Below are 22,615 nucleotides of genomic sequence, written 5' to 3'. Positions count from 1 at the left end.
CATATTCTTTGCTGAACAGAAGGAGGAGAAGGTTATGGACTAAAAGGGCAACCAGAAGCCCTGGTGTGGAGTAGGCTTCCCAATGAGCTACTAAGTGCAAAGCTATAGGTTTGAACCCAAAGCTGCAAAGTCTCTCAAACCCTAAGGGGCAGTTCTACCTAGTCCTATAGGATCATTATGAGTCCGAATTGACCTGTTGGCAGTGAGAAATGGGCAACTAACTTATTATTCCCCTAGCTATTCTATAATACTTAAGAATTTATTTATTTTAAATTCTATACCTAGTTTATAGAATTTACAGCTGTTTACTTGATTCTAGAGGAGTCCTAGTGGGTAGTGTCCTGGGTTACACGTTGGGCTTCGAACCACAAGGTCAGCAGTTCAAAGCCATCAGCCACTGCATGGGAGAAATCCAAGGCTTTCTACTCCCATAAAAATTCACAATTTCAGAAAACCACAGGGGCAGTTCTACCCTACCATACAGGGTCCCTATGAGCCATAATTGACTCAGAGGCAGTTTGCTTGCTTATTGTTTTCATTTGATTCTAAATGTTTAGATTATCCTGGAGATATTTTTCTCCTTTGCTGGGTATTAGGGATTGAAATATGTTCCTCAAAAATATGTGTTTTAAATCCCAACCCATGATTATACTTCCTTTTATGTTATGTTAATGGATCAGTGTAAGTGTAGGGTGTGCTTTGGGCAATCTCTTTTGGGATATAAAAGGAGCAGGTGAGGGCGTGATGGGTGCCTTTCCACATGAAGATCGTCAAGGAGCCGAGGAACAAGCTGAAGAGACGGGGACCTCTCCCCAGAGCCAACAGTAAGAGAAAGCTTTGCCGATTCTGGACATCTGGCTTCCTGAGCTGTGAGGAAAGACATTTCTGCTTGTTAAAAGTCACCCACTTGTGGTTATGTCAGCAGCATTACCCAACCAAAGCACCGGGCAAAGGAAGGCACGGAAGACAGTGGAATCTGACGGAGATGGAAGACTTCAGCAGAGTGGGTTTGTCGAACCGTCTCACAGGGGGAGGGGGCAGTTGGCAAACCAATGGAGAAGGGGTGTGATATTTTAGTCAAATATGACATTTCTTTATGACAGATCTATTAGACATATTTTCAAGTTATAAAAAATGTTAAAAGACAGCACACTGGTGAAAAGAATCTAGCTTAAGCGGCATCAGCTTAGGTGGAGCCTGGGGTTCCCCTTCTCTGTCACCTGGGCCCCGTTCCTCCTTGGTGAAGCACCCTCGCCGCTGCCGCGGAGTTGGTTCTGATGCGCAGTGGACCGCGGAAGGGTTTCGAGACTGTACGTCTGAGGAATGTTATAGCCTCATGTTGCTCCCATGGCCAGGTGGATGCGTTTGAACTCCAGACTTGGTGGTCAGCAATCCCATGCCTACGCTATAGTTCTTTTGTGTGCTATAATTACCTCTCAAGTCCTTTTTAATAAAAATTTGAAGTTACATTATTCTGTGATTATGTGTTTTTGGAATTTCATAAAGAGTTTAAAAATCCTAAGAATAATACAAAATAAAGAATCATGCTCATGTAATGGTAAAAAGAAAACCCCAAATAAAACAAATAAACTCATTGCCAGTCAGTGGATTCAGACCCATAGTGACCTTATTTTCAGGAGAGACAGGTATTTCATTGAAGACGGTTCCTACATAGCTTTGTTCTGCCTCAGGGAACAGCTTTGCTCACTGCCATTTCCTTCACTTTTTCTAAACAGTCCCTAAGAAACGCCATACATATACAGGAAGCTAGTATATAGTGAACACATTAGTCTTTTGATTTAAAAGCCCAAATTATTACTTTATCTGGAGATTTTATAATCATGCTGTTGTTGGGGATGTATGTGGATGTGTGTACATACATGCACCACACACACCAATCCAGCAGTTGCTACATGCACCACGTAGTGACTCTGATTACACTCTTCCAACTGGGCAGCCATTCTCACCCTCCTCTTCTGCGTCTGTCCTCCCTCATCAGCATAAACTCACTGTCCGCTGAGGTGCCCGCCTCCTCTGCCAACTTGCTGCTGCCCGTGGCATTTCAGATAGTTCTCAAAAGAACATAACGCTAAAGCAGACTTCTATTTATTTACTTATTTTTACTAGTTAAACTGAATGATTATTTGATTTTTAAAAGGCTGCAGGGAATATGTGGGTTGTGCATTTAGGCATTATGTCAGGGCACTAGTTTCAATACAACAATCCCCCATGGCATGGTTCCTGACAGTCTCTGTCCATGAGAATTTGAAATTCTGTTCTGTATCTCCCTCTTCTTGATCCAATTCTTCTATGGAATCTTGGAGCAAAATGTTCTGTATGGTAGCCAGACATTATCCAGTTCTGGTCTCCTAGAGAAGGAGGCAGGTGTTCATGAAGATCATTAGTCACACATTCCATACCTTCATCCTCTTCCTGGCTTTCCTTCTGTCTTTGTTGTTCAACGTGAATAGAGATTAATGGCTGTGCCTTCAGGGGCTGCTTTTAAGACCCCGGCACTAAGAAATAAGCAGGGTCATAGAACACAGGTGCTCAACACGCCACAAGGCCAATTCCCTGAAATGTCCCATGAAACCAGGACCATAAACTTCCACACCCAGAAACCAAGGTATTAGGCATACAGAAGCATCCTTAGTACCTACTCTCTTGGTCATTCTTGTAAATATACTGGTTTTATTTCAAACCTCACCTGGTAGAGCATGTTCCTGTGATCAGTGGATGACTGCAGACAAACTCTATCAGTAATACATTTGTGTTTATCTTGTTAGGGGACCTTACAAAGCAAACAGACTCCAATCATAACAGTGGCTTCTTGGGGGATCTCCTGGACCAGTTAAAGGCAGATAGGTCCATTTCTAAGGTTATGTGGACCATTTGAAATTTTTATTTTAATCTCAAAGAACATAGGTCTATCACAGGAATTTATAGGAAGAATTTTGAAGAAAACTGAAAACTACGCTGGTGATTAAAAGCCATGCAAGCTTCACTAAGGCTCCTTTTCCATCACAACAATGCACGTGTTTATCCTATGAGAATTTCTTTGAGAAAACCTTACTCCATCCTGTCAGACGCATTTTTGTTCCCCAAACTCAAAACACATGGAAAAGAAACATGATTTGCACCCTGTGAAGATGGATGGTCTGTATGGAAGAGGGCAGAATTCTTTGGGGAAGGTTTAGAGAGATGGAAACAGTACCTTCTGAGATGGCAGCTGCGTGTGAAACAAGAGCTTCTCAGATTTTCTATTTTATGTTTGATGGAAGTTTCTAAGTCTTTGTAGAAACACTTTTTGATTTACCCTCGGCGCTATCACACAACTCTTGTCAACTCAACTCTTTGTAGGTGTACAACTTTTTGACAGCAATTACAACAATTGTCTGTGCAACCCTCATTATGATTTTCATGCTCCTGAGAATTGGCTCACTGTATTCTATAACTTGAGGTGAAAGAGCATTATAGTTAGAGGGATCCTTTCAAAGAATTCTCGTGAAAACCTTTTGTTTTAGAAATGAGGAAACAGACATCCACAGAACTTAATGACTTAGGCAACTGGCAAGCTAATTGCTAATGAGGGGCATACTATTAGTAAATATGCCTGATTCACAATCTGCCCTTATTCCATTAGCCTTTGAGGGTTGGGCCCTCCTTGAAGATCTCCATCAGTCTGCGGAGTGATAGGTGTTCAATAACTAATTTAAGATGAAAACTAGCCATTTGCTAGGCATGCGCTCTGACAAAACTAAAAGGAAAAAATTCAATGTGGTCGTACACATTGGCAAGCCCCTGCTATCCACGGCATTCTTCTAAAAAATCAACAGACACAGAGATAGGAAACCATGTAAAACACCATCAATGGAACTGGATAAATAGTAACAAACGATGAAATAATTCATTGTCATTAAAAGCATAAATTACTAAAATGAAAAACAAAACAGAAAAACTATTCATGATATACTGTGGAATGGAAAATGCAAAAAGAACAGTATTTGCAGTTGGGTCTCTGTGAGTGAGTGAATGTGCGCGCGCGTGTGTGTGTGTGCGCGCGTGCGTGTGTAAAAGAGTTTCAGGAAGAATCTGGACGTGTTAACGCATTGTTAGTAATATTGCACTATTCAGGTTGTCTTTGTTGTATCTTATTTGATGAAGAATACAGACTTTCTGGACGGTCAGGTGATTTATTTCTCAAGAAAACTGTCTTACATTAACATCACGATATTAGAGGAAGACAGCGCGAGGAAAACCCTAGGTTCCCAAAAGTATTTGGCCTACCGCATCTCACACACACACACACACACACACACAATTACTCAGTATCCCCCTGGCAATTAAAAGCTTTGGTGCTCTAGCCCATAATCCAGGATGAAGGGTGAAGTGTCTGCTTTTGTAGTCTCCCTGGACTGTTCCAGCATCTCCAGGGGGTGGTATCGCCTACTCTGGGAAACACTGATGTAAACTAACAGTAGAAGTACTTTCTGACATGCCAATTACTCTGTGCACTAACGCTTGAGCCAAGCTGCTTTGGAAGGAAAACATTCAAAGGAGGCTTCGAGATGGGTTGATGCAGCAATTGGTGCTGAAAGAAATCATCAAAAGAAACCTTATTTGCTCCCCCGGGCTGCTGTAGCACAGAGCAGGCTATCAAAAATTTAACACACATGTATATTTGAAATCAATAATCCCAACTTGAAACATTCTTAGCTTAAAATGTTTTTAAAAAGAAAGCTTTCATGAAAAATCGTGCCTGCTGTACATGATCTCATTCCTTCTTGCAGCTCCGCGAGGTGAGGGTGATTCATCTCCATTACTGAGAGGAGAAAACCGCAGTTCAGAGTGGTGAAACAATGGCTTCGAAAGAGGACCTTTGACCCGGCTCCCATATCAATGAGTCATTTCATTCACAGCTTGTCAGTGCTTACTTACACTCAGAGCGGTCATTCTGGGACAGGACTTTCCATTGCCCTAGGGTTGACACTGAATTGACCAGCTAAGGTTGATGGGTACTAATGGTGGCTCCGTGGCCACACATTAGGCTGCTACGTGCAAGGTTGGCTGCTTGAAACCACCAGCTGCTCTGAAGGAGGACGAGGAGGCTTTCTACTCCTGTAAAGCGTTACTCTTGGAAACGCACAGGGCAGTTCTATCCTGTTCTGTGGGGCCACCAGAGGTTGGAATCCACCCGCTGGCAGTGAGTTTGGTAATGTTGGTCTGGTGCTATGCAGGGACGGGACTGCTGAGGGGACAGATTGGAGAGAACATTAGGAAGGATATGAAATATTAAGACAGTTGTGAAGAAAGAAAGAAATAAGGTTAGGGCATATGGGAGATTTAAAATGTGGAAAAGAAGAGAAAAATAAAATAGAACGAAACGCAAAATGAAGCCCTAAAGATGATAAAAGAAAGTGTGAAACCAAAAAAAATGACGATGGCAAAAAAAAAAAAAAAAGGATGGTGGGGGTGAGAGAAAAAATGCAAATCTGTTTTGAAGTCACTCAAAGGAGGAAGGAGAAGAGAAAGTGGGGAGGCCCTCCCTGCTGAGTGTGATCAGTGCCCCACCAGCACCACCTCAACCCCCTGCTTAGAAGGCCCTTAACGTAATGCGAGGATTAAACACTAAGGCTGGTCCTCAGTGGAGCCTCGCTGAAGAAATTCCATAATTTTCTAGTCACTCCAAAAGTCAAACCCTATTAGGAGTCCTGGTGGCACTGTGGGCTAACGGCAAGATCAAGGGTTCAAAGTCACTCATTTCTCCAGAGGAGAAAGCTGAGGCTCTCTCTCCCCATCAGGAGTCACAGAAACCCTAAAGAACAGGTCTTCTATGTCCTGCAAGGTTGCTAGACATCGCATCAATTTGATGGCAGCAGTGGAAGGACCTTAATGCATAGACAATTACAAGGTTTACTTATGGCAGTTAATAAAAAACAGATAAACAAATTATTAGCGATTCCTCAATCTCATAGTTTGTCCCTAGAGTAAGGGCCCTTAACTGGGGCCTACAGACCCCTATACTTTCCATAGAGAGATTTACAGGAGCACCTGACCCTGAATGGGTCAAAAGAACAGTTTCCATAAGGCCTCTGATTGTGTCACTAGTAGATTTTTCTCAACCCTGATGACAAAGCTCCGTGTTTCTCCTATTTCAATTACAAGGGGTTTTAGGCTTCTTCTAAAACATTATTTGAACAAAGGTAAGAACTGAAAGGTTATAAAACTGTGCTTCTTCGACTTGAATGTTTCCAGTTATGCCAGACTCCCTTTGAAAGGCAGACTGGGGTGGTGCCTGACTCTGCACCTCCAACAAGACACTGGCGGTCCTGCTGCTGCACATCACAAGGCCATACTTGGATAAGGTGACCAGACGCCCCACTTTTGGCGGGACAGTCCCAATTTTTAACAGTTTTCCCCGCGTCTCGCAGCATTTTTAAAAAGTCCCAATTTTTGATAAGAATGCATGACAAGCTAGGGTGTACGGTTTTTGACTGCCATGTGGCTATTTTGCCAGGATATGAGTTTTATCAATGGTGTCCCGCTTTACCAATGTTAAAATCTGGTCACCTTATACTTGGAGTAATAGGCTGTCGATCCATTTAAGACATCAGTCTGCGCAGCTCCTTGTCTGGACGGGTATAAAAACCCTTCAGAGCTATAGATACTGAGAAGCTGGGTGTGTATTTTCTATCTACAGTAGAACCCTGGGCCCCAGCACTAATTCATTCTAGAAGGAGCGTCAAGATGCAATGCAGTGGAGTTCTGAATCAATTTTTCCCACAAGAAATAACTGAAAATGGATGAATTCGTTCTCGACACCAAGGTTTTACCCTAACCTTGCCTTTTTATACAAAATATTACACAGAAATTTCAAAGTAATTAAGCTCAGAATTAAAATAATTTAAATAAGAAATACAATATTAAAAACGTTTTTAACAACAACAGCATGGCCCCTACCGTGAGCTGGATGAGGATCTGGATCTGTGGACAGGGATGTGGAGAGGAGGGATGGAGAGAGAGGCGTGGTTTGGAAGGGGAAGCCCCTTCCATCACATCAACTGGTAGCTGCTTTTCAGGAGTTTTTCCCTTCTTTGCCTTTTTGCACTAGGACCTGGCTGGCTTTCCCTAAAAAAAATATCTGTCTAATGTGGTGTGTTGTTGGCGTTTCCTTAACTGTTTTCTAAAAGGGTTTACTATACCAATAACACAGTTAACCAGTTCCTTATCATGATAATTCTTTTCAAAAACTCTTTCTTAGGACCCATGTTTTTTTTATTAAAACAGTACAAAAACTAAGAAAATTATAGCAAAACGCTTAGAATACGGCCGCAAAAGGTTTAAACAACGCCTACTAACAATACCAACTAACACCAAGTGACTGAATATGAACTGCTTTTGTTGACAAAAATCACAGTGCAGTGGGTCAGATTCTGATGTTTAGTTCAAGATCTGATGCAAAATTTTCTAGACATTTTGAGTCAAAATCCAATTATGTTGAGTACCGATGCGGTTGAGCACTGATGTGGTCAAGTACCAGTGATCTACTGTATTAGGGGAATACAAGCAATTTCCAAGAGGGTATTCCATTGGCTTTATAGATTTAGAATAAAGTAAACTGTTCCCATATGTTATTTCCTACTTTCTTTCTTACCAAATTCATCAAGTGGTAATGTAACCATTTGTTGCTCTCTGGGTGTGGTGGCCCAGTCAGAGCAAGTCTGACCCAGGGTCTATCAGAATATTTTGCAACTATGTGGTTTTCAATAAATACTCGATAGGGAGTTCATAGATGCTATGGTTTCTTTCCTGATCTTGGAATTACAGGCACCATCATTTGAAATGCACGATCATTAACCAAAGTGTGTTTCTATTTAATCCTCAAAGCAATTTTGGGAAGACGAAGTATCTTCTGTCTGATTTCCCCCATCACCAACTAACCCTTCTGACTTAGAGCCTATGTCCTTTCAATGAGTCTGTTTGTCTCATTTGACCAGGGAGGCCTGATTACAATTCAGAGCCACAAGCATAGAGACAAGTGATGCCTCTGGGTCTTTCAGTTACAAAACTTCCCGGCTGAACCATTTCTTGTTATGCCAAACGGGGTTGATCAGATGCACAGGTACGTATGTCTCAGCAGGAAGCGTGTATTGTCAATGATGTTATTCTATTGTTAGGTGCCATCAAGTCGGTTCCAACTCATGGGGGCCCGAGAGACAATAGAAGGAAACACTGCTGCTCCTGCGCCGTCCTCACCCTTGTCCCTGTACTTGAGCCCATTGTTGCCGCCACTGTGTCAATGCATCTCATGGGAGCTCTTCTTCCTCTCTGCTGCTGCCCTTCAACCATATCAAACATGATGTCCTGTAAAGGGACCGGTCTCTCATGGTAACGTGTTCAATGTACACGAGACAAAGTCTCACCACCTTTTCTTCGATGGAGCGTTCTGGTTGTACTTGTTCCAGGGCTAAATTGTTCTTCTGGCAACCCATGAAACTTTCAATGTTTTTTTTACCAGCACCACTATTGAAAGGCACTGTTTCTCCTTAAGCCTTTCTTAACCCATGTCCAACTGTCACATGCATAGGAGGCAATTAAAATACCCTAGCTTGGGGCAGGTGCACCTTAGTCCTAAAGTGACATCCTTGCTCATCAACACTTCAGAGAAGTCTTGTGCAGCAGATTTGTCCAACACAATGTCGTGATGGATGCTTCCATAAGCACTGATCGTGATTCCATGATATATGTCTCGGCAAAGAGCATGCATTTTTAATTATGATATTGCTGTTGTTAATTGCCATCAGGTCAGGTTGAAAATTATAGCTCCCCAGTGCCAGAAAATATATCTTTTGTGCTTCCCAAGCCATGGCATTTGGGCTTTAGCTTGCTTAACTTAGGTTCACGTAGGTGTGTTCAAAGGGCACTGGGGACTTATTGAATCGAAATCCACAACCTCAGTAGAGACCATGACTTCAACATACATTTATGTTTTCTGGAAAACTATCCAAAACTTATTAAAAATCCATTCCCTCTTAGGGAGAAGGGAGTTGACGGACATACTTTGGGATCGCCACGTCCACTAGGACTCCCATCACCTCCTCTCCCAAAAGTCCCTTAACTGAGAGCTTCACTTTCAATGGCTCAGCTTGGTCTTGCCTAGTCCTCAGCCAACCTTTTCTCCAAGAGGAAAGTTATAAAGCATTTTTCCTCCTCATTGTGATTCAATATGGCACCAGGCGCCCTTCCTGGGACATTGACTGGTTGGAACTCCCTCTCGCTTTCATATTCCATTTCCCAACCCTCATCCTCTTTTACCCAGGAGGCCTTTTGGGATGGCTGGGATTCTGTTTTCATCTGTGTTCTGAATTCTTTTGGCAGGAATCTCCTTTGAGTTTCTTTCCTTGGGGAATGCGGTCTTTCCCAGGATTTGGAACTCTAGCCACACTCCCCATGATGATGGCTCAGTGGGCGGCACGCCTAAGTGATACTTACCTTGTCAGGGAACAGCAGTCGTGTCGGACGAACGATGACTCCTTACTTCCCTGGGCTATTTGATTGAACTGTGCTTTGGGATTTTCATTTTCAGGGCCAACACTAATTTATTGGATAGCACAGTTCCAGAGCTATTCTTATAAAAATAACTTCAATCATGTCAGTCCTCTGCTCTAAGTCCTCTGACAGCTGCAACTTCACTCCAAGTAAAACACAGAGGCCTTACAGAGACTTATGATACCCCAAGAGATTACTGGCCACCAGAATCCCATCTCTTTGATCTCCTCAGATAGAGCATCCTGCGGTTGCCCTAACACAGGAAGCCCAATGAGCGGGAGGCTTTTACCAAACACACTTATCATGGAAAAAGATGACCTCTTGCAGAATGTTCTAGGGGAAATTTTGGAGATGGAGAAGTAAATAAATAGAACAAGTTCTCCACGATGAAGATTTCTATAAATTGGCATTTTAATACCTCTCAAAACTCTCATTGCCTGTAGCATATAAATGTAATTATTGCCAATTTATAAGTGGTCCTTCTAAAATACAGAGTAACATTCCGGTGACTTTTGAGACTGGTTTGCTTCGGCTTTGTCCACTTTCGCTATTTTAGCATATGGGCCAGTCCCTGGGCTCCCTTCTGCAACGCTTCAAGTACAAGTAGCTCATTTCAGAGCCCATCCCAGGAAACACTGGCAGGGGAGTGAAGAAGTAAGACCAGGAAGGAGAAAAAATCAAGAAAGGAAACGTCAAGCCAGTTACTCCTGCGACACCCCAAAGCTGAATTCCACCAGGCACGTCTCAAAGAAAGTACTCAACATGCATTTCAGAGCTATCCCAGAGGGCTGGGGAAGATGCAGGATTTAAACACCAGATCCAGTTACCATCCTTGAGGTTTGCATACTGAATATGGCAATGCCCTGAACTTTTGCCCTGCTATGAGTAGCAAGAGCAAGCCTGCAGCAACAGACCCAGCTGCCGGAGCCGGCAGGCAGATTAGGATCCTCAGCTACGGTCATGGTGGAGACAGCCTTGGGGGTGAAATGGGTTTCACACTGGGCTGCCGAAAGACAAGGCTGTCCACTGTCATAGAGATTTAGCCTTGAAACCTACAGAGGAAGCTCTCCTCTGTGCTACAGGCTTGCTCTGAACTGGAATTGACTCAAGGGCAGTGGGTAGGCGGATAGGATGAAGCCCAGGTAGTGCAGTCACTAAGAGCTTGGCTGCTAAGAGAGGAGGTGGTGTTTCAAACCCACCACTCATTCCATGGGGGAAAGATTGAGGTCATTTGCGTCCATCAACAGCACAGCCTTCCCAAGGCCAAGGGCAGTTCTCTGTTCTCCAGGGTCACTCACTGTGAGTGGATACAGGGTGAGGCGCCACAGAGAGTTGGAAGCTATTTGCTGGGCCAGTGGTTTCATGCTATGTGATGCTAACCATCTGAAATCGTGGCTCCTTCCCCCCTACCAAACTCAGTGGCCTTATTCAGCATCAAGGAAATAACATTTTTATACCACGAGTCAGTATAAAGGAAAGTGTGATTTAAGAAAATTCTTAAAGATTTTTATTTAGAACATTGCTGTTCTCTTTCTTACATTTCAGAAACTTGGGAAGCTGTGTCCCTTTGCTTTGCTTTTCCTGTTCCAAGGACTGAGCAGGAAACTGACACGGTGCATCAGGTAGAACGAAAAGAGTAGGCACAGTGTCCCAGGGCACGTGTCCTGGTCAACACAGGGAGGGGCTGCTGAGGGTGCTCTGTGCGGGAAGGACGCACACAGCAATCCGCAAGGCTCGCCATCTGCATCCGCAGAATGACTAGACTGTGGAGGCCTGAGCGTCAGAGACCCAAGGTTCAAAATCTGCCTGCATCACATTCTCACGTAGAGTCAGAGGACCGTCACTCAACTTCTCTGAGTATCAAACAAGGTGTCTTGTCTGCCAAATGAGGCTAACGATAGTCTCGACCTTTGACGAGTGTCCTGCAGATACAATCGGACACTTCGTGTACATCTTTTAGTACAGGGTTTGATCTCAGAGCCAATGTTCAATACAGAGTTTCTACTTATGATGCCTCGGTGAGGGTTATTGTTAAAAATCAGATGACAGTTGTAGCGGTGTCTCAAAGCATTGCCTCCCCTTACCATGGACCTTTTCATGTCTATTGATCCCACCCCCTGGATACACCTCTGTGTATCTGTCTGCCCTCTGTCTGCCCAACCATTCTTTTACCGCTTCCATCTTCTTCCAGTACCTACAACACAACAGTCGATCCGAAGTACAGAGCACTTACTGCAGCTGACAGTTCCTCCTGTCGTAGGGAGCTCCAAGTTTTGGCTAGACAACATCACGTATGGACTGTTTAGATACGGACTGTTTGAAATCTTAAGAGTAAACTCTTAAGATTTTTTTGAGCTCTTGTAAATAAAGCCCAATGGTATCCCCCCTCAAAAGCAAAAATATATTTGCAACATGTTCTTAATATTCTTAAACAACCATATAAGTATGTCCTACTTCTTAGTGAGATTGCAAAGAATCCCAGGAATTATTATAAGCCATAAATAAGCTGGTGAAAATGAAACTTCTAAAACACAGCCTCATTGGGGATTAGAGAACCGTGATAAAGATGCTGGAATCCCGGGGCTTATAATACACTATTAGTGTGCTAGGCCCTGGGTGCATATCCTAAGTCCCAAGCTGCTGACACCTAGATCTGTGCTTGTCTCCAATTAAGCCATCAAACAGCCTCCAATAGTTTCGATAGAAAAGAGAACTCTTGCCCTGCAAACAGAAGTCAAGCATCGCGGGCTTACCAGCAGCAGTAACAGGACGAGGGAAATACAGAGGGTGTGGGTAGCAACAAGTGACATGGTCAGAAGGGGTGATGCCAAAATGACTGTCTCTAAAAATTTTGTCCAAGCTTCAGTAACAGTTTTATTTAAAAAAAATAACCCGATAGTTAGTTGTAACATCAAAAAATTTCCCCAGAAGTCCACTTTCTATGTATCCATATACCGAGACTGTTAAACGTATGTTCGTTTCCTTTTGAACTTTTGAAGGCACTGCAGAAAGAGCTGTCATTATGCCCCACAGTGAAACCCTGTGACACTTGGTGTCCTTTGCATGCGCTACATGCACTCGCTGTTGGTTTCAGTGCGGCGGTGCTGTTAGAAGGGGCCTGGCGGGGCTGGGGGCAGGCCTTGAGGGGCTTCCTGACAGAGGGAGAACAGTGGGACTTTCTGCTCTGGTAAAGATCTAAACTCTTGGCAACCCCATGACTCCATGAACTGGCATCGACTCAATGGCAGCAGGCTTTTGGTTTGGCATTTTTAACAGTTGTAGATTTGGTCAACTTTTCTTGCATTTCACAAGCTGCATTCTTGTCTTAATTAGTATTTGCAGACCTACATCAACAATTTATTTTGAGGATGAATGAGTAATTAAAAGGGAAAAGCTCAAACCTAATCCACTGCCATCGAGTAAATTCTGACTCACAGTAACTCTGCGTAGACCCTTCTGAGACTACAGTATTTCCCTTTACAGGAGCCTCGTCATTCACCTTCAGAGTGGCTGTTGCGTTTGAACTGCTGATCTTGTGGTTAGCAGCCCCATCCCCATCCCCCAGTGCCAACAGGGCTGCCGAACCAAAGGAAAAGGAGGAGAAAGAAATTCCACTAACTTACTAATTATGTTGTAACTAAGAATGCTGTAATTCAACATAAAAAGATTTTTACCAGGCCATTTTATCGTAGTATTCATATACGCTAAAAGATTACATTTATGTAACTTTGAGTTACAAACCTATCGTATATTAATCTCTAATTAAAACTCAAAACAGACGTTACTAAGAATGCTGCATGGTCTCATAAAGGAAGACACCCATGGGGGGGCTGCTCTGAGTTGCCTTTCTAGGAGAGGCCAACCCAGGCGACAGCCCTACTTACCAGTTTAATATGTTCTCGCTTCTGGTACTTTTCGCTGTAATACTGTTCTTGTCGGAGGTTAAGCAGCTGCTGCTGCTGCTGGGCCTTCAGGTCTACTAACTTTTGGGTCATCTCTGCATCCAGGGCAGCAAGATCTTGCTCAATCGTTGACGAATCAGGACTGCTGGGTTCTGATCTGCAAAGACACAGAGCTTGATGACAGAGTTTGTAACTGCACTAAATCACCTCCACGGCCATCCAGGCCATTCAACTGGGACTCCTACGACCCTATCTACTGTGTCCGAGACTGGACGTCTTCATGGGAGCAGAGAGCCCCAACTTCGCATGAACAGCTTTTGACTTAGCATGGAGAGCCCACTTAGATGATGATGGACATCAGACAAAGGGGGGAAAAAAATCAGTAGACATGATACCAACTATTTATGACCCTATGGTAGTTCCAGGCTTCTATTGTGTATCTATTTGCTGCTGAGCGACCTAGGCTGGATTGCTAGCCCAAGGTTACAGGTTCAAGTCCATCTAGAGGTGTCTTAGGAGAAAGGTCTAGTGATCCACTTCTGAAAAATCATCCATTGCTATGGTACCCAGTTCTACTCTGACACATATGGGATTGTTACAAATCAAGATGGACTCAACGGCAAGTGTTAGTTTATCTATCTACTATCTATCTATCTATCATCTATCATCGATGAACCATTCCTCTATCTGTCTATCTCACAACTAGCAGTATTGCATGTCTAGGGAGATGGCCCGACAGACAGCCTCTTGAAAAGCTCGTCCTGTTGCACATTTGGATACAAGGAGCTTAAAGGTGTTTCAGCAGCTTTGGTGGCAGAGTGGGTTACAAGTTGGGCTGCTGATCCCAAGGTTCAAACCAACCACCTTTTTATTGGGGAAAGGTCAGAATTCCACTCCCATCAAGAGTCACAGTCTGGGAACCCCACAGGGCAGGTCTACCCTGTCCTCTAGGGTCACTGTGACTAGGAATCTAGTTGATGGCACTGAGAGGCCTAGTTTATTTTTGAGGGGCCATGTATATAAATAAAGCAAAATCAATGAGGACCACTTCTGCAGGCTCTGTAAAAACAGGATGGAAGGCTCTATCCCTCCTTTTCTGATATTGCTTGTATAAGATCCACGAGATATACATTCCTTTGTAATTTAATCCTGGGACAATGTTTGTCTCTCTTGGAAGAACAAGCAAATTCACTTTAATCAGATAAGGAGAATGATGGGGTCCATATTTCCTTTTCTCAGAAACTAAGCTAAATTCACTGTTCAGGACAGAACTGATATTGAACGGTTTGTGTTCTCTAGTAGAAATATAATGTGAGCCACGTATGAGAATTTTTAGCAGCCACGGTGAGAAACTGAAAAGGAACAGATGAAGTTAATTCCACAATGGAGTGTAATAGAATGTGCCAAAATAATAACGTCTCAATGGGTAATTCATATGAAATTCATAGAAGTCAATATGAAAGTATATACTCTTTACGACACTTTTCTTTCTCTCTCTCATTCGGATGAAGTCTTTGAGGTCTCTGTATTTTACAGCTACAGCACATTTTAATTGTCCTTGCCGCATCTCAAGGATTCAGCTCCCACATGAGACTAGTGGTTGCCATGTGCGGCAGGACAGTCCAGTGGACTGGTATCTGCTCTGCGGGAGGTGGTTGATCTTTGACTACTTCAGTAGGCTTTCTACACATGTGTCTTCTATGGCTTTTTTAAAATGGTGTTCCAGCCAGCATTAGCTACTGGTAGCCTCTAATATAGGTTACTTCAATAGTCTATTGGACCTTTGAAGAATGTGGCTTATAAATAGATAAGTGAATGAGTTAATGAGTACCTAAATATCACCCAGACAGAGGTTGGCCTGAGGTGGCTGCTTCAATTTTGGACATTGTTGGCATCATTAGCTGCAACCTTTCTCAGAAGTGATAAAATCCACCTGATTGAGTATGGATCATTTTTGATTGTGGTTTTTTAGAACTCAACTACTGCATTTAATTATTCTAAGTCACATGTCACAGTATGGACTTGAAAAATGCATCTTACTTTCTGTAGCACTTGGTATCAAATTAAGATTAACTAGAAAGGGACGTGAAGCAGAAAAGATATTGCACATCCTGCCTGCTCCGTCCCTCATGGGTCTGGTAGATTCCATGCTGACAGTGTCAGGATGGCTTATGGCCTTTCTAGTGAAAACCAAACCCGCTGCTGTCGTGTGACTCTGACTCAGAGGGACCTTATAGGGCAAAGTAGAGCTGCTCCACTGAATTCCTGAGACTATAAATCCATACGGGAACAGACCACCTCATCCTTTTTTAGTGAAGAAGCTGTTAAGTTTGAACCACCGATGTTGCAGTGAGTGGCCCAATGCTTCCTAGAGAATTAAATTTTACTTCTCAGTGACAAGTATTGTGAGTCAAGCCATTGGATGTCTTTAATGAGAAAGATGATGATGATGCTTCTAAAAAAAACCTTTGACACTGTAAAATTCATTTTACATATGCTTTTCTACAGCAATAAATACTTTGTGAGCAATTGGCCTCTGGAAGGCCAAAGGTCAAGCCGGTGAACCATTTGTGAGCCAGGGCAGTACAGCCCTACTTGCTGTGGTAATTAAATGCCCGGAAGACAATATTCTCACAAGGCAGCCTGTGTTGCTTTGCTCCTTATCTTTCTGCATTGACACATGCCTCTTGGGCACATTAAATGCCACACCAAACAAGCACACAGCACTCAGGGCTAGGGCACAGGCAAAAACAAGGTTAGAGTTTCAATCCACAAAAATCCAGGCCACTTCAAAATGGCGCATTGGGCTGCGATCCACAGGGTCAGTAGTTCAAAACCATCAGCAGCTCCATGAGAGAAAGCCTAGGCTTTCTACTCCAGTGAGAGTTAACGGCTCAGAAGCCCACAGGGGGGTCACTAAGAGTCAGCATTGGCTCCTGGCAGGGCGTTTGGTTTAGTTTTTATTCTCGAATTTGGGGTGGGGATGAGTTGAAAGGCCCTCTTGAAGATAAATAATCCCCGCTTCCAGAGTTAACCTGGAGTGTCCTCTCAGTGATGATGGGGAGAAGGGGTGTTGGGAAAAGCCAGGAGACCCCGGTCTGAGCAAGTGGTGGGCCTGCCTCAGGGTTTGCTCTTGGGAAAATCTCTTCATCCTTCCAGCTCCTGTGCATTCACACTGTGATGCAGACCTTGTACAATACCCTCTCCCACAGGGGACAAGGAGCCCGGGGGTTAAGTGCCCCACAGATAACTGTACACCACCAGTTTGAGCCCACCAGCCTTTCCAAGGGAGAAAGATGTGGCAGCGGGCTGTCCAAAGATTATCACCTTGGTGCAGTGAAGTTTTAATATTTCTAAAGTTTATTTTTTGCTTCATGATTTGTCTTGTAATTACTTTTGTACTATTATTTTAAGCTCCTGGTAGGCCAAGGGAGTGAAGCTGGAGATTTGGACTGAGCATGCACAGAACGCCTGTAGTATTTTGAGACTACATTTCCCAGAATGCCTTGCTTCCCCAAGTGGAATTTCCTTTTCCGGTGACTGTTTACCAGCCTGCTTTCACAAGAGCAAGGAGAAATGGGAAGGACCAGAGAGCCAGTCCGGGAGGCTGGTCTGGTGGTCTGTCTTTGTCTCTCACTTTCTCCTAGGCGGTTTTTAGTAAAATTTCTCTATGCGAAACCCCTCATTCCATGCCTTTCAAAGTCAATCTTTATGTTGGGAAGGCAAGCACTTGAAGCTCCCGTAACATACTTATTAAATGAACTTGCATTTTAAAAGAAAACTACATCATTTTGCTAACCAAACTTGTCATTTTGTTTGTAATTTTATTTTAACAATTTTTAGAGATTGTCCTTTATGGGGGTTGGGGTGCATTTCAGGTCATCACCGTTGTGTTCAACTCTTCAGATTCCGCATCAATCCCTGCTTGCCATAGCTACCTTTTACTTCCACCCAGTGCCTCTTCCTTGATGGTCTTCCTCAGACGGGAGGGAACAGGACTGATTGGACTGTATGATTAGCTAGGAGTGACTGAGGCAGAGTTAATTGCTAAAGCTGTTCTGATGGATATGAAATGAAACAGCTCAGAAGCAGCGGGTGGGATCTCACAGCCAGCAAGAGGTGATCTTGCACCTGGCTTTCTGCTCTTTCTGCCTGACCTCCAGTTCTGGGGATTTGAGTTGTGGTTACTACTTGACCCGATTTCACCAGCTTCCACGGCCTTGGCAATGAGCAGAACCTTCCAGACAGACATTTGAATTTTGGAGTTTGGGGACTTATCAGCACTTACAAGTGTGCAAGCCATTTTTCTTCTGTTCTTTCCACTGCAATGAACTGCAAAACTCAGGGGCAGAAGGGACTACACTCAAGGGAGGGGTGGTGGCTAATGTCGGGGATAATGGAGCGGGACAGTATTTTTACAAAAGGAGATATTTGTACATACTCAACCCCCTTCTTGGGATTAGTCTTGTATTTATTTTTCTTTAAAAAAATGCTTCATTCAGATTGACCTTGACCATTTGCTACCCACTATCGACATAAATCTGAATACGTGGTGATTAGAGTCAGTGGTGGACTGTCGCTCTGGAGATTATTTTAAACCACTCACCAGGCTGTTCTTACCTGTGACAGGATAGTAATTCATTAGAGCCCTGTAACACTCAGAAATAGAACTACAGAACATTCTTGATTTTGCACTCTACAAGTCTTCCACATTATTTACTACCACAAATGACATTTTATTGTAAGCATTGTATGAACTGATATTTGTAAGGTGTGGGGAACAACGCCTCACACAATACTAGATTAAATTCATTGCCGGCTAATGGATTCGGACTTAGGAGCAAGCCTGGAGGAGAGAGGGGAAGTGCTTCGCAGGGCTTCGCAGGCTGTAATCTTTTTGGAAGCAGTGCACCACATCTTCCCGGGGAGCAGCTAGTTGGATTGAACTATGGACCTTTCAATTAGTAGCAGAGCATACAAATAGTGTGCCCCCTTGGCTATATTAATGCTTTTGGAATAACAAATTAAAATATTTTTTTGATGGTTAGCAAAACAAACCCTGAAGAAGGCAGCGATCATTTGTGCCCTTAAGAAACAAACGACACAAGAGACAGTCATTGCATTTAAGTTCCAGTTCCTTATCATTAAACTTCAAGCAATAAAATAAATTTAGCACTATTGGTCAGGGAACTTCATGCTGCAATGTACTATTTGTTGTCCATGAGAAAGTCATACCACAAACCAACAAAACGATGTCTAACGAAATTCCAGAGGTCCAAACTTAGAAGAGTAAGTTCACAACATTTTGGAAAGTAAATGAACAAATTTACTTGGGCAATGTAATTCCCTAGGCTTCATAGTGTATGGATACGCCATGTAATTGTTAAAGATCCTTACCATCCTGGGCTAGGTGTCCATGCCCAAACATGGTCAAGTCACCCACCTGTGCTGGACTTTGTGGGTTGCAGAAAAAGAAACAGACGATAGCGGAAATTTCTCTCTTTGACAAGACCAAGTATTTCCTCTATCTACATGGCTTCTACCTACATGGCAAAATTTCATCTGGCAAAGCTGACTGTGGTACTGTGGGAAGTCAGCCAGGTAATGTTGGGGCCATGCGGTGGCACTCAAGGGTAGGGGCGTACTGTACTTGCTTTGTTGGAGTAAGTCTCAAGATCTGGTCAAGTAAAGAAATTCAGCACATCAGTAGGAATAATTATCTTTATTATAATCTGAAGGGACGAGTTGTGGAACATGCAGGGAACTGGATGACATCACTTTTTGGTGGTGGTATAGTTTTATGATATCATCCTATATTAATTGCTTTGGGTAAATTTGCTGCACAAGACCTCTTTAAAGTGTTGAAAATTGGGGAGGTTACTTTGAGGAGTATGGTGTGCCTGGTCCAAGCCATATTTTCAGTTGCTTCATCTGTATGTGAAAGTTGGACATTGAATAAGTGTGATAAGTAGGTTTATTGTGCCAGCCTAGACAAAAAACATGTGGAATTAATTGAAGGGCAGTTTAATAGAAGGGCAGAGAGATAAATGGCTTGGCAAGCCTCGCCTTTCTTGTCTCTTGCTCTTTGATGATTGGACCAGTGTGCAGCTGCCTTAGCTGGTTCTCTGCCTCAACTTGCCAGTTATACTACCAGTGGGACACCCAACCCGTGGACTGGGTTGCTGTAGTTTGAGGTTCCTTCAAGACCTGCTTCCCCATGCTACTGGAGTATGCATCGCTTGAGCTGGGGAATGTTGGACCTTACCATCTGGCTGACTGTTGGTGATCTGTCTTGCTGTTTGCTGCCTGTGGCCGGATTGTCTGAATTACTCTACAGAGGACTCAGCTGTCTGCTTCCTTGACTTTCCCTTGGTGGCCCTCATGTTTTGAAGGACTGCCAGGGTGTTAGCTGTCTCACAGAAGTGAGTTTCACTGAGCCATTTGTACTGCTCTATAGCTTGAGTGGTTTCTTTCTTATGTTTTATATATCTATCTATATAAATATATAGAGTCATAAGTGTCCAGGTCTTCTTTCTCTAGGGAACCCTGTCTAACCCAATAGGAAGTATAGAAGAAGAATTGATGCATTTAAATTATAGTGCTGGTAAAGAATATTGAAAGTACCATGGGCAGCCAAAAGAACAGACAACTCTATCTTGGAAGAAGTACAGCCAGAATGCTCCTTAGAGGTAAGGACGGCGAGAGACTCCAGCTCATGTACTTTGGACATGTTCTTAGAGAAACCGGTCTCTGGAGAAGGACATCATGCTCGGTAAACAGAGGGGCATGAAAAAGGGGAAGGCCCTGGCGAGCTGGATGGGCACCGTGGTTGCAGCAATGGGCTCACACATAAGAACAGTGGTGAGGATGGCACAGGGCTGGGTGGTGTTTCATCGGTTGTACACAAGGTCACTATGAGTCAGAACTGACTCGTTGGCACCGAACAATATCAACCACCCCCACCCCACCACCTATGGTCTCCAAACATAAAAATCCCACGTCAAAGCAAACAAGTAAGAACGACTCATCGGACTTACTTTTTCTTACTATCCTTCTTGGCGGTCTTTTCTAAGGCCGCCCGCCTTCGTAAGCAGTCATTCTGAATTTCATTATATTTTGTGGTGTGTTCTTTGATGAGGTCAGTTGTCTTCTTGTGGTGTCTCTTAACCAGATCTTTCATTTCTTTGTAGTGCTTCTTTTGAAGTTTCACAAACGATTTCTGTTGCTTCAGCTCTTCGAGAGTCTGTGCTTCCACTTCTGCAACAAATGAGTATAAGAACTCAGGGACATGGAGGGACAGAAAGCACAGATGCCCAGAGCAGCCGCCGCCCACTTGAGAACATTTGTCTGCAGAGCCAGATCCGCTGGCATGTACGGACCCCGCTTTGCTGTCAAACATAGCTGAACTCCAGTCTGGTGCATCGATGTGCTAACTTTGTGCTAACCATGTTACTGCACTTCTCAAAGACTCTTGTTTTCTTATTTATGATTTTATTCTAGCTGGATTTGGCTTTTGCGTTGTTTCTCTAGAAGCATAGCCCATGATGGGGACCGATTTGCCTGTGATTTACGCGGGGTGACTCTCAGGAAGAGGAGAGCGAGAGAAGGAGATCTGTCGGGAACCTTGGAGTGTGAATCATCCCACAGACTTGGTCTCACCTTGAGGCGGAGGTTGGTCTTTTGTAGGATTGGGATGGCTGATGGCAGAGGCAGATCTGCTTGGAAGAGAAGCCTTTCTCTTATCTGAGAAAGAGGATCTCCCCAGAGAAGGGGAACCCTGAGAGCTCTTAGCAGCCAACAATCACCAACAGCCACCAGATAAGTGCAGCAGACAGTGGAGGAGACTTGCGGGGGGACACTGGCAACATCCCCTTTAAAAGTACTGCTACTTTTACTACTTTATAGGGCTACTGTGATGATGAAATAATTCATGGATCTTAGTTAACACAGGCTCTGGCACTACGGCCAAAGAGGCGTCACACGTGATGGTACCGGCTCTGTGGCACCATTATTAAATCACAAAGGGGCCCCATCCATGAACAGCCATCGTGAATTGATCAGGATAGCCTCAGTCAGATTTGTACAAGGCCACCATAAGGGTTCGTGGTGACCAACAGAGCCCTTTTTCCAACGCTAAGAACACTTTAAATGCCACAGGCCCGAACTAAAAACCTTCTGCACTTTATTGGCACATTTCATGAATCATTCTAGCATGTACACTTTTTAATTTGCTCCAAAGTCAAGCTGTATCTTCGAGACAATGGAGCGTGCACACTGCCCACCACTTTCTTTCTCAGCAGCACGAGCTGTGAGTGCCTCACAGGGGAGGGCATCTGAGCTTTGATTAATTATCATTCATGTGGACCTAGATTAAGTCACGGTCACAGATTTCTTTCTCTTGGTTTAAACTGTCTGCTTCTGGAAACAAACAAACAGAATGTGACCAGACATATTTAGAATTATTGGGTGATTCAGAAATGATATGTGCCACGAGTAACAGCAGACCTGAGCAGGAGATGAGCTGGCCGGGGGATAACATAGAAGTGAGAATAACCACTTCCGTTTCTAAATGTCAAGGTCTTTAAGCAATTGAAATACGCTCCCTTTTTCTTCTTCTTTTCAGGACTGTATCTATTCTCCTGACATTTACTTCCTTTTGAGGAGGAGGCTGAGGAGACAGTGCCACGCGGATTTAATGGCTTCCCTGAGGCCCAGATGGATGCCTTATAGTTGCATAATCATTTATCAGATTAAGAATTTATCATCTCCAGGGATCGAAGGCATATTTTGGCGATGCTTTTAATTCTACTTTCAAAATGGCTTGCAGCACATCAACTATGGAAAATTGATCAGCAGGGTGCAAGATCTTCCAGTCTAGGGTAAGAAAGCTATGGTTGCAAGGCTAGCCTGTGCTCTCATGTATGAAAGTAATGTCCATTAATATAGAGAGAAAACTACCACTCACGGACAAACCCCTCAGAGAGAACCACTGGCCTACATCACTGTCTTGTTCTATGTGCTTGCCGACTTCTCAATACCACTGGAACTATGCTCTCTGAAAACCCCTGTCTCTCTCCCTTTCCCCCATCAACTTTGAGCTGGGCTTCTCTTAGAACCAGGTATGTAAACACATATTTGTTTTTCTATGCTTGTTTTACTGAGAT

General features: G+C 43.6%; 1 protein-coding gene across 1 annotated transcript in view; it reads right to left on the bottom strand.

Moving 5' to 3' along the window:
- PLCB1 (phospholipase C beta 1) overlaps positions 1 to 22,615 on the bottom strand; it is an 842,442-nt gene that overhangs the window by 125,014 nt on the left and 694,813 nt on the right. Inside the window, exons 26-27 of the mRNA XM_030887038.2 lie at positions 20,489 to 20,708; positions 13,434 to 13,608 (exon numbers count right to left, since the gene is read on the bottom strand). Coding sequence (XP_030742898.1) covers positions 13,434 to 13,608; positions 20,489 to 20,708 — 395 coding nt within the window. The remainder of the gene's footprint in view (positions 1 to 13,433; positions 13,609 to 20,488; positions 20,709 to 22,615) is intronic.

Source organism: Echinops telfairi, unplaced genomic scaffold, assembly GCF_000313985.2.
Source record: "Echinops telfairi isolate 266 unplaced genomic scaffold, ASM31398v2 ScPeMD7_5592;HRSCAF=6446, whole genome shotgun sequence".
NCBI lineage: Eukaryota > Metazoa > Chordata > Mammalia > Afrosoricida > Tenrecidae > Echinops > Echinops telfairi.
The sequence above is the reverse complement of the archived record's forward strand: the minus strand, read 5'-3'. Positions and strand labels throughout refer to the sequence as shown.